Raw genomic sequence first — 12,174 nt, 5'->3', positions numbered from 1 at the left:
ATCTCTTTGGATTGGGTCAGAGTTTAGTCATCTTTGAAGTTGTTTTCCTCGTCGTTGGCTTACCATTGTTACTCCCCTCTCGTCTTGGTTTTCAATATATGGTTTTTGGTGATCTGACTTCTATAGCTCGAGGACGGCTCCACGATTTGATGATTTCGTTTTGTCTACCCTTCCAGCTATGTTCTTTCATCTCGTTGCAGCTTTCAACCCTGCTTGCGTCTCTGTGACTCTCTCTCTCTCTCTTTCGCCATGTTTGCCACTCTAGGTTTGGATAGTGTTCTCCTCCGAGTATGCTCTGTAGATTTGGAAGATTGTTTCTGGTCTCAAGTCTGGACTCATGTTTCTCGGGGGTTGGCTTCATTTCTCCCTCACTCATGTTGTTCTCTTCTTCCCTTAGTATAAATGTGTGATATTAGACTCTTGGAGCTTTGGTCCCTTCTATCCAAAATTTTGTGGTTCTTCCCCGGCATAGGCGTCTTGTTTGTGCTTGTTTAGTTTGTGAGATGCTTCTTACCTCTTAGCTGGTGGTTGTGCTTATCGTTTGTTATGTATGTCTCTTCCTGCTTCGTGGTGATTTTGGCCTTCTGTTGATTATTCTTACTCTAACCCGCTTTCTTGGTTCTTTGCATTGGTCCTTGATCACGCTCATTTGTGTTCGAGGGATTGCTTTATCTGAAGATTATATTTCTACATTTTACTGACTTTTGATTGTTTTGGCCAAGATACTCTATGATAAAGTGGGGTAAGTTAGTTTTCGTTCTTGATCGCCTTTGAGCTCTGGACCTTTATTGAGTTAGTGTTTCTTTGGCATTTTTTTTCTCTGGGATTATGGTGGTTTTATGTTTAAATTATGTGTTCTGCTTTAGTTTGGTTAATATTAAGATAAATATATAGTTGTAAATGAAATAATAGAAAATAGTAAAAAATAATAAAATAACGAAAGTTTATGTTATTTTTAGCTGCGAATAAATTAAATATTTAAAGTACATTTATATTTTTTACTTATTTCTTTATTCGTTTTGCAATTTTTTGAACAATAAAATAGATTAAAATATATTAGCAAAATTCAAATGATGATGGTTAGTGTGAGAAGGATTAGATAATGTATAATTAGAAAATAGTGAACCAAATTGCAATAATCTAAAAGAAGAAGGATCTAAAATGTAAAAAGACAAAAAGATGACACGTGGCAGCAAACCCCCCTGCCACTTGTCGGAAAAAGGGAAAAAGTCTACTTTATATATAAAGATGCGTCAGCGGATTCTCTATTTAATATCGGCATTCGTGTACATATATTAGCTGTTACAAACTTTTGCAGTTAATTGATAAATGATCGATAAGATGTTACGTAATAGTTGTTATTAGCTGTTACAAATTTTGTTAGTCAGTTGTTTGTAGCATATAACAAATCATATATTAACTAACAACAATTATTTTGTAACATGTTTTCTATCAAAGAATGAATATTTGCTATTATGTATGTTTTATTCTTTAAACACACTATTTTTATTGGCCATATATTCCCAATCATCTTCGTAGTGAGCTAACTTTCTATTATTGTATCAATGCCAACTAACAAACAATGTATCAACTGACAAATCATGTATCAACTAACAAACATTTTATTAAACCATATAACAGTTAACAAATCATTTAGCCGCTAATGATAACTATTTTGTAAGATATTACTAACTATTTAATAATTACTGGAAATATTATTTACAACATATAAAAAAACCTGTAATTCATAAAAAATACAAAGTGTTTAATGAACAATAAAATATATAATAGTAAATACTCATTCTTCAATATCAAACCATATATAAAATAACAAAGTAGGTATCATATAACAATTCATGTATCATCTAACCAATCATGTATCAGCTAACAACAACTATTTTTTAACATATTTCATTATCAGATACACAAACCAGTTATCAAATAAATTATCTGCTAACAAACAGTGTCGAATCATATAACAACTATAACAAACTATTTACAGCTAACAAAATATATTTTGTAACATCTTACAAACCATTTATTAATTAGTGGCACTTTGCATGTAACATCTAACAAAAAAAATTACCACATGCATCAATATAAAATTGAGGATTTGCTAAAAGATAACTAATATCAGATAATTAATAAAATTTCGGCTAACAAAGATGTTATCCAAATAAAAAATAACTTAACGAACCCTCTTGAACCCACAGATTGGGTCATTTTTTTTTTGAGCTCGTTCGAGACAACGAATCACTAAACCAAATAGGAAAAATCTTTTACGGTTCGCCATATTTTCTCAGTAGACTAAGTCTTCTTTTTCTTCGTTCTCGTTTCACAACAACAAATTTTTTTATGAAATTAAAGGTGGATTGTGATTTGAAACTTAACGTGGTGTATTCATATAAAAAATGAATTTTTTTGGTGATCAATGGAGAGTGTGAAGATTTACAATGAATTAGTGTTGAGAATGGTAAGGTGGTTTGGTCTGGTTCAGTGGTTCGAGTACGCAACCAAGAGATAAGGATGAAGCTGGTTTGGATAAGTCCCAATGATTATGTGATAGAGCCCAATGATTATGTGATAGAGTTAAACCGTTAGAGTATCTTGATAGAATATCTCTCTGTAACAAGTATATATGTATGACTCTCAATCATGGAATACACACACGATTAAACACAAATCATTCTCTCTTAGTTTACATGGTATCAGAGCCTATCTGAAGATCTATTTGGGCTCGTCTGAGAGAGAAAGAAACGTAAAACAAAATGTCAAAAACAGATGTATCAGTGGTCGCCAGTGGTAGCGTGGAGTCGCGTATGACTTCACCGAATTTTCTTGCATCATCAGACAATCCGGGAGTGTCAATCTCGCCGGTGTCGCTGAACGGTGAAAACTACGCCGAGTAGGCGTCGGAGTTGGAGAACGCGCTTCGTGCCAAGCGCAAGTTCGGATTCATCAATGGTACATTGTTGTTGCCAGATGAAAAGGAGAACCCAACGGAGGCAGAGATGTGGAGAACGGTCAACTCAATGATCGTGGGGTGGATTAGAGCGTCGATATCCCCTGCGATCCGTTCGACGGTCACGTTCACAGCTGATGCTTCGAAGATGTGGGGAGACTTGAAGAGGAGGTTCTCTGTTGGAAACGCGGTTCGGGTTCATCAGCTCAAAGCTGAACTCGCGGCGTGTAAGCATGAAGGTGCGAGCGTTATGGAGTACATTGGGCGCTTGTCTCTGAAGTAGGAGGAGCTCCTCAACTACAAACCTCTTCCCACCTGCACGTGTAGAGCATCAGACAAGATAATGTCTGATTACGAGGAAGAGAAAGTGCACATGTTCTTGATGGGGCTAGATGAAGCGAGATTCGGAAACGTATGCACAAACATCATAGGGATGGAGTCGTTACCAGAGCTAAACTCTGTGTACCAGAGAGTAGTGAGAGAGGAGAGACGCCTCCAGACATCTCGAGTCGAGACGAGACAAGAGGCAGCAGGGTTTCTGGTTAAATCGGAGCCATCACAGTCGGAGAACCAACCTAACAGTGGAGCTATCACGGCTGTTGCAAGAAGCAGAGGAGGAATGGTGTACTCTCAATGTGGGAGGACAGGCCATGACAAGAAAGATTGCTGGCAGATCATCGGTTTTCCAGACTGGTGGACCGAGAGAAACCAAATGGGAGAACGCGGAGGTCGTGGCAGAGGCAGGGGGTGGCCGAACTCAGGCTAGGTCCAACGCAATGCAGGCTGCAGGCACCGCAGGACAAGGAGTTCCAAGCTTGACGAACGAATAGTGGGCTTCGCTAGCTGCGCTCCTTGAGCAACAGAAGCTAACTCCGATTCCAGATAAGTTGAATGGTAAGGTTCAAACTAGAGAAGTGATTCTCGACACTGGTGCATCTCACCACATGACGGGGGATGTACGTCTACTTACAGATTTACGTAAGATGGTAGGTTGTCCAGTACATTTCGCAGACGGGAGCCAGGTGCAGGCTACTCAGTTTGGAATGTTGAAATTGTCAGATAAGATTGTCTTAGAAAATGTTTTGTTTGTGCCGAACTTGAACTGTACACTCCTGTCAGTCGCTAAGTTGCTCAGACAAACAAGATGTCTGGCTGTGTTTACTGATACCTTATGCATTTTGAAGGACCGTTTTACGAGGACCCTGATTGGAGCAGGTGAAGAACGGGACGGTATCTATGTTTATCGGGATGTGACAATGGCGCGAGGACTCAGAGTTAAGGCTGCAGAAGACAAGACTCTTTGGCATCGCAGATTGGGACATCCTTCATTTGGTGTTTTTGGATTTTTGTCTTTTGTTTCTGGTGTTCTAGATAATACTGATAAGTTTGATGGTTGTGGAATTTGTTTTAAGTCAAAACAGACTCGGGGTGTTTTCTGAGAGTTTTAATAAAGCATCTGTTCCGTTTGAACTAATACATGTCGATTTATGGGGTCCTTATCGAACAAAATCATCTTGTGGTGCTGTCTACTTTCTCACCATTGTAGATGATTTTCTCGAGCCGTATGGATACACCTACTCCTCGAGAAGTCCGAGGTAAAGACGATTCTGCCTAACTTCTGTCACCTAGCACAGACAGTTTGGCAAGCTAGTCAAGACAGTCCGAAGTGACAACGGTACAGAATTCATGTGCCTCTCGAGATACTTTGCGGAGAATGGAATTCTGCATCAAACCTCGTGTGTAGCAACCCCACAACAGAACGGAAGAGTGGAGAGGAAACATCGTCACATCTTAAACGTTTCCAGGTCTATTATGTTTCAGGCCAACCTTCCGATCAAGTTTTGGGGTGAGAGTGTGCTTACGGCTGCCCATGTTATCAACAGAACCCCCTCGAGCCTGTTGCAAGGGAAAACCCCATACGAGTGTCTGTTCGGAAAAGCTCCATCCTATGCCGACATCAAGACATTCGGATGTCTTTGCTTTGCGCATAACATGCAGCGAGACAAGGACAAGTTCAAGGCTCGAGGCAGAAGATGCGTGTTTGTGGGATACCCCTTCGGCAAAAGAGGCTAGAAATTGTACGACCTAGACAAGCACGAGTTCTTCACGTCACGAGATCTTGTATTTGACGAAGCAGTCTTCCCGTATCACACTGATGCGGCCCCTGCAGATGTCGAACTGGTCAGAGGAACTGAAACCCTAGAACCGGTGCTCGAGTCGAGGGGGAGTGATGATCTCGATCACGATGAGACAATGGTGATCCCTCCAGCTACTGCAGGTGCAGAGCGAGGTAACACAGTAGCCGTAGAACCGGGGCACGTGACTGCAGCAGAGGAGACGACTGGTAAAGAAACAGAGGCAGTCGTGGTAGCAGAAACTGAGACCACATCAGTGAGTGAAGCTGCGGATCCAGCGTTAGGCAGAGGGCATCGTGTGTCTAGACCATCAGTCAAACTACGCGACTATGTCAGCTACAATGCGCATTGTCACCCTGATAAACACCGCAACCGTTCGTCACCAGCTCCGTCAGAGCCCCCTGAAACGCGTCCAGGTATGGTTTCCTCATACCCACTCTCTGCTTATGTTACTGATGCTGTTTTATCTGAGAAACATCAGGCGTTCCTGGCGGCAATCACAGAAGCATCACCACCGCCTAGTTACAAAGAGGCCGTGCGTGATCCTTTCTGGAACAACTCCATGGGAACGGAAGTGGTAGCATTGGAAGAGCAGAGAACGTGGGATGTCTCCGACTTGCCGAAAGGAAAGAAAGCGTTGGGCTGCAGATGGCTATACAAATACAAATTCAACCCCGATGACACAATTGAGAGAGGCAAGTCGAGACTGGTCGTGTGCGGTAACAAACAGATAGAAGGAGAAGATTACGAGGAAACCTTTGCGCTAGTGGCCAAGCTCACGACTGTGAGAACGCTGCTTGAGGTGGCGGTTGCAAGGAATTGGGAAGTGCACCAGATGGACGTGCACAACGCATTTTTACACGGTGATCTGGAAGAAGAAGTGTACATGAAGATGCCTCCTGGATTTGAAGCTAGTGATCCCAATAAAGTGTGCAGGCTAAGGAAATCGCTGTATGGACTGAAGCAGGCTCCTCGGTGTTGGTTTGTTAAACTGACAACTGCACTCAAGCAAGCCGGGTTCAAGCAAAGTTACTCAGACTACTCCTTGTTTACATACATAAGACAAGGCAAAAGTCTGCGCGTCTTGATATACGTTGATGACCTCGTCATTGTGGGAAGTGAGCTCGACATGGTGACCAAGTTCAAGGCTCACCTGAGCAAATGCTTCAAGATGAAGGACCTTGGTAAGCTGAAGTACTTCTTGGGCATCGAAATAGCTAGAGGACCACAAGGCATGTTCCTTTCGCAGAGAAAATATGCAATTGACATAGTATCTGAGGCGGGGCTGCTAGGATGCAAGCCAGTGTCAACGCCTATGGAGCAGAACCATAAGCTTCTCTCCGACAACGAACCTTTCTTCAAGGATCCAGCAAGGTTCAGGCGCTATGTAGGCCGTCTCGTGTACCTGACGATAACTTGTCCTGAGTTAAGTTACGCAGTCCACGTACTCTCTCAAGTGATGCAGAAGCCAAGAGAAGCACATTGGGACGCGGTCGTGCGAGTGCTGAAATATCTGAAGGGATCTCCAGGTCAGGGGATCATGCTGAAGGCAATCAGTGACCTGCATATTCAAGCATTCTGCGATGCAGATTGGGCGTCATGTCCAGTAAGCCGCCGATCATTGTCCTCCTACATTGTCTTACTAGGCGACTCACCTGTGTCATGGAAAACGAAGAAACAGAACACTGTGTCGCACTCATCGGCGGAGGCTGAGTACAGGGCAATGGCTGCTGCACTGCGTGAACTGAAATGGTTGAAGCGGTTACTGTCGGATTTGGGAGTTGTACACAAGTCACACATGGACCTGTTCTGTGATAGTAAAGTGGCGTTACAGATAGCCGCAAACCCAGTATTTCACGAGAGAACGAAGCACATAGAGACTGACTGCCACAGCGTCAGAGATGCAGTCCAAGATCGACTCATTGTTACGAGACATGTCCGCACCACAGAGCAACTGGCAGACATAATGCCTAAGGAGTTGGGGAGTGTACAGTTCCATTACCTACTCAGCAAGTTGGGCGTTTGCAACTTACATGCTCCAACTTGAGGGGGAGTGTTGAGAATGGTAAGGTGGTTTGGTCTGGTTCAGTGGTTCGAATACGCAACCAAGAGATAAGGATGAAGCTGGTCTGGATAAGTCCCGATGATTATGTGATAGAGTTAAACTGTTAGAGTATCTTGATAGAATATCTCTCTGTAACAAGTATATATGTATGACTCTCAATCATGGAATACACACACGATTAAACACAAATTATTCTCTCTTAGTTTACAATTAGTATATAGAAAAAGAGTTAAAAGTAGAACATATAGAGAGAGAGGAATTGATTTTCGTGGAGAAAAAAGTGAGAGATAAGAGAATAGAACATATGAAGAGAGAGAGTGAGAGAGAGGTAGTAAAGACAACTTGCCTACACACAAACTGAGACACCTATATGATGTGTGGGTATATGGCAGAGGGGCAAAACGAAAATGAAATTTGAGATGAAGAGGTGAAGATAGATTGCAAATTAGAGATCTATTTAGGTGTATAGACACCAATTTCTGATGTTTCTCCTTTAATATATAAGAGATATTGACGTTTAACAATAACTAATAAAAATATTTTTACTGTTTTGCATTATTTCAGATGTCTCATAGATTTACTTATTCTAAAAGTGTGTGGTTGTGAACAAATGCAAATAATACATTTATTTAAAAACATAAATTTTATGTTAAAAATTAGAATATATGTAATAATATAAAATATAATATTTGGATATTATAATAATAAAATATATTGATACATATAAATCTGACATTTTCTAATTAAATTTATTAACTATCTATTATAATTTATATTTTAAGTAATCTAACATACACACAAAATTAAGTTTAACATTAATTCAGCGAAATAAAACATTTGTCCCTCGTAATCGCAATTTTCATTTAAATTAAAGACTAAAAAAATATATATTATACACATACTTTATGATCACTAACTAAACTAAATAATTTATTATTATAGTATGTTTTGATGTTTTATGCCACATAATATGTTTTTTTTATATTATAACTATATATGTTAGTTATTTGATATTGCATCGACTTATCAATTAGTCATAGCAACCACACAAATGCATTTGTTTCCGAATGTTTGTCATATGAATCTTTTACTAACTTTTAAATCACTATTGCACTTGCAGCCAACCATTGCATTTCAACCAATCATGTACTAATTAGAGTGAATTCATACTCTATATAAATGGTAAGTGATATATACACAAGCTTATGACTGAATATCATATTAAAAAGGCTTTGAAACAGAATATAAATATAAATATAAATATTTATAATAGCTATATATATATATATATATCACGGTGGGGAGGTTATTTACGATGGGAGATAATAAGATGGTTATGGCAAATTTATTGAGCGTTATTATGCTTATGCATGCAATCGTTGCGCTTTCTTCTAACGTGAGGGGCTTAAGTAAGAATTACTACATGAAGAGCTGTCCTAACGCAGAGCAGATTGTGAAAAATAGTGTTAGTACTGCTCTTCAAGCCGATCCCACTCTAGCCGCAGGTCTTATCCGTATGCTCTTCCACGACTGTTTCATTGAGGTAACGTTTTCTATGTACATAAAAGAACACTAATAGAAGTTTTGAAAACTAACTTATTTATTTGTCCTATTAAGGGATGTGACGCTTCGATTCTGCTAGATTCAACAAATGACAACACTGCAGAAAAGGATTCGCCTGGGAATCTGAGTCTACGTGGCTACGAGATCATAGATGATACAAAACAAGAAATCGAGAATACTTGTCCAGGAGTTGTATCTTGCGCAGATATACTTGCCATGGCTGCTAGAGATGCTGTTTTTTGGGTAAGCTGATCAAGATCGATCATTGGTGATTATATTATTATGATGATTTATGTACTTTTAGAAAGAATTAGTAAATGGGTCTTTTTATTAGGCTGGTGGTCCATTTTATCAAATACCTAAAGGAAGATTTGATGGTAAAAGATCCAAGATAGAAGATACAAAAAATCTTCTTCCACCTTCTTTCAATGCCTCTCAACTCATTCAGGCTTTTGGCCAACGTGGCTTCAGTCCGAAAGATGTTGTTGCTCTCTCTGGTAAGTTATTTATTTACGTCACACTTGAGTTCCATTTCATGTTAAATGTTAAATATATTGTCTTTTTATAATAAGGTGATTTTGAAACAAATATTAATAAAAATTAAATAAAAGCTATTAGTAATAAACTTCATTTATTAAAGTTACTATTCTAATTAATTATTTCACTACAAGAAAAAATGTTTTTCTTAGCGGTCGAATAACGCTATCTATGGATACGATAGCGGTTTTTGAAGCGATGTATCATCGCCCGTCATAATAGCTCAGGCACATTAGATAACGGTTTTTCGCACTGCTATTTTACTGTCATATATTATAGCGTTTGTTTGTATACAAGTAAATATTCTTTAATAGCGTTTTTTTTTTGTTATTATTTACATGGTTAAAAATAAAAAAATAAAAATACAATAAAAATATTTAAATTTTTTTATATTATTGAAATTGCAATTTAATTAAAACTGATATATATATTAAAATTAAATTATAAATGAAATTGAATTACAAATTATTCATAATTAAAACTGGTTCACATATAAAAATAAATCAAAATTGGTTTAATGTAAACCAAAAAAATAAACCTACAAAGCAAAACCTAAAAAGAAACCTAACTCCTCGTGCCTCCACCTTTCCGCCTCCGCCTCGTCTGTTTGTTTACACCAGCCACCTCCTTCACCGGATCTAACAACCACCATCACGAACTCCTTCGCATCGACGCTTCAAACCACGCTGTTAGCTATGCCATCTGCTGTCCTCCTCCATCCTCCACCACTTCTCTTTCCCGTTTCATCATCTTCTCACACCACCACTTCTCTTTACCATGTCATCGTCCCACCGTCTTCCTCCGCCTACAGAATCCGGCGTAGCTAGTCCCGCTCCGAATCCATTCCTTCGTTATCCACTACTTCTTCTCCCTAAACAACAACAAAACGTTTCAACCAAACTTGAATCCATGTTTCAGGGTCACTGTAGAAAGCAAATAAACGAATGGAATTGAAGAATGGAAAACATGGCTACTTTGGAGACATAGAGGTTACGAGAGATGGAGATTGAGAGAGATTGAGAGACATGGCGACTGGATTGAGAGATACAGAGGTTGAGAGAGGTGGAGATTGTGAGAGATGAGAGAGATAGAGAGAAAAAACTCTTGATAGCCTCACCATTGGATAAGATTTTATCAATGGTAGAGATTAAAAGTTGGTTATCCTCGCCAACATTTATCATCCAATGAGAAATAAGACTGATAAAATGAGAAGGGAAAGATCTTGTCCATTGGATTGAATCCAATCTAACAGACGAAAATGACTAGCCAATCAGATTTTTTTTTGTGAGAGTTTAGGGTATGTATAGTACAAATGTAAATAAATTTAAGATTTATATATAATTAGTGTAAAGTATATATGTAAATGAATTTAATAAGTGTTATGATTTATAACTATGATATTTGATGTATTAAGTTTGAAAATATTAGATTTGAAGTTTGGAGTTTAAAATAAAAGATTGAGTATATGGTTTGAGGGTTAGAGGTTTAGGGTATTGATTTAGACTTGAGATGAATTTTTGAAAAATATTAATTTTAAGTTTATATTTAAGAATTGAAGTTTAATTTAAGATATGATGTTAAAATAGTAGAGTTTAAAAGTTTGTGTTTAGAGTTTAAAAAATTGTTTAGGGTTTAGGGATTTAAAATACCAAACATAACGTTTTTAACTATGTTTTGCTATTAAACATAAGTGTTACATATAAAACCATCTGCTATCATAGCGTTTCCAATTATGCTGCTCTATCATAGCGTTTCTAAAAAAAAAAAAGCTATCTAAAACTAACGGGTATGTCAACCATAGCAGAAAGCGAAAAAATGCTATCCTCTACTGCTATCAAAACTCATTTTTCTTGTAGTGTTTTAAAATTAACATGAGATTGACATATAGATTATTATGACTTATCAAATAATATTGTAGAGATTACTGACTTGAAATAATATTGGCATAGGTAGTAAAGAGTCTCTTTGGTAAGTCTTCTTTAGTATATTAATATACTTTACATCACTTAGAATGAAATCCATACAATATATATGTTTATCGAGAATGTGAATACTCCAAAGCAATTTGTTAACCTAATTTGTGAACTATATATAGGAGCACATACCCTTGGAGTTGCACGATGCTCATCCTTCAAGGCTAGACTTATCACCCTAGATTCTTCAGTAGACTCTTCTTTTGCAAACACTCTCTCAAAAACTTGCAGTGCCGGTGACAATGCAGAGCAACCACTTGATGCCACACGCAACGATTTCGACAATGCTTATTTCAATGCGCTTCAGATGAAATCAGGAGTCCTCTTTTCAGACCAAGCCTTATTCAACAGTCCAGTGACGAGGAATCTTGTTAATGGCTATGCCCTTAACCAAACTAAGTTTTTCTTTGATTTTCAAAAGGCCATGCGCAAAATGAGCAAGTTCAATGTCAAAAATAGCTCTCAAGGTGAAATCCGTAAACATTGTCGCTGTCTTAACTAAAGCATGTACCAAATGTATTTATGATTTTCTGTACCAGTGCTCCTACCATCGGTTATATGTATCTCGATGATATGATTCATGATGAATCACTTGTGCACCATCTAAAAACTTGGTGTTTCGTAATATGTTGGGTGTAATTGTTTGTGTGCTTCACAAATCTAATAAAAACGTTTGACGTTTGTCTATGTATTCTCTATCTATGTATATAGCCGAGAAGAAGGGAGGGTATATAGACTAACTATATATTAGGTAGGTGGGAAGGAAACATGCTGGAACTTCCGTTTGCGGTGAAACCTCTGCGTACATTGGAAGTTGGAACTGGTTTAGAAAAGATGGAGAAGTCTTATATGTGCCCTGGGTTCAAACCACCTTTGGTACGGAAAGTTATTCTCTAGATCGAAATATCTAAAGGCTGACTCTAGGGTACGGAAAATTAT

The 12,174-nt window shown here is 38.3% G+C and overlaps 2 protein-coding genes and 1 long non-coding RNA gene across 3 annotated transcripts; 2 read left to right on the top strand and 1 right to left on the bottom strand.

Annotated features, from left to right (window-relative positions):
* Positions 1-3,305: 3,305 nt before the first annotated feature.
* On the top strand, positions 3,306-5,035 carry LOC125583297. Its single transcript, XM_048749945.1, has 5 exons — positions 3,306-3,690; positions 3,806-3,918; positions 4,147-4,236; positions 4,334-4,557; positions 4,663-5,035. Exons 1-5 carry the CDS (start codon positions 3,306-3,308, stop codon positions 5,033-5,035), a joined length of 1,185 nt encoding a protein of 394 aa, XP_048605902.1.
* Positions 5,036-8,377: 3,342 nt separating this feature from the next.
* LOC106361099 (peroxidase 47-like) lies at positions 8,378-11,926 on the top strand. Its single transcript, XM_013800798.3, has 4 exons — positions 8,378-8,705; positions 8,780-8,968; positions 9,060-9,222; positions 11,358-11,926. The coding sequence occupies exons 1-4, from the start codon at positions 8,478-8,480 to the stop codon at positions 11,735-11,737; spliced, it is 960 nt and encodes a 319-aa protein (XP_013656252.2). The 5' UTR covers positions 8,378-8,477; the 3' UTR covers positions 11,738-11,926.
* LOC125583451 lies at positions 9,670-11,339 on the bottom strand. The gene is made up of 2 exons (XR_007320477.1): positions 10,237-11,339; positions 9,670-10,133 (listed from the first exon to the last, which is right to left on the bottom strand). It is a non-coding gene; the product is annotated as an uncharacterized LOC125583451 (long non-coding RNA).
* Positions 11,927-12,174: the final 248 nt, after the last annotated feature.

This window comes from Brassica napus, chromosome C3 (assembly GCF_020379485.1).
Source record: "Brassica napus cultivar Da-Ae chromosome C3, Da-Ae, whole genome shotgun sequence".
NCBI classification, from domain to species: Eukaryota; Viridiplantae; Streptophyta; class Magnoliopsida; order Brassicales; family Brassicaceae; genus Brassica; species Brassica napus.
This window is presented reverse-complemented; position numbering and strand designations above follow the sequence as displayed.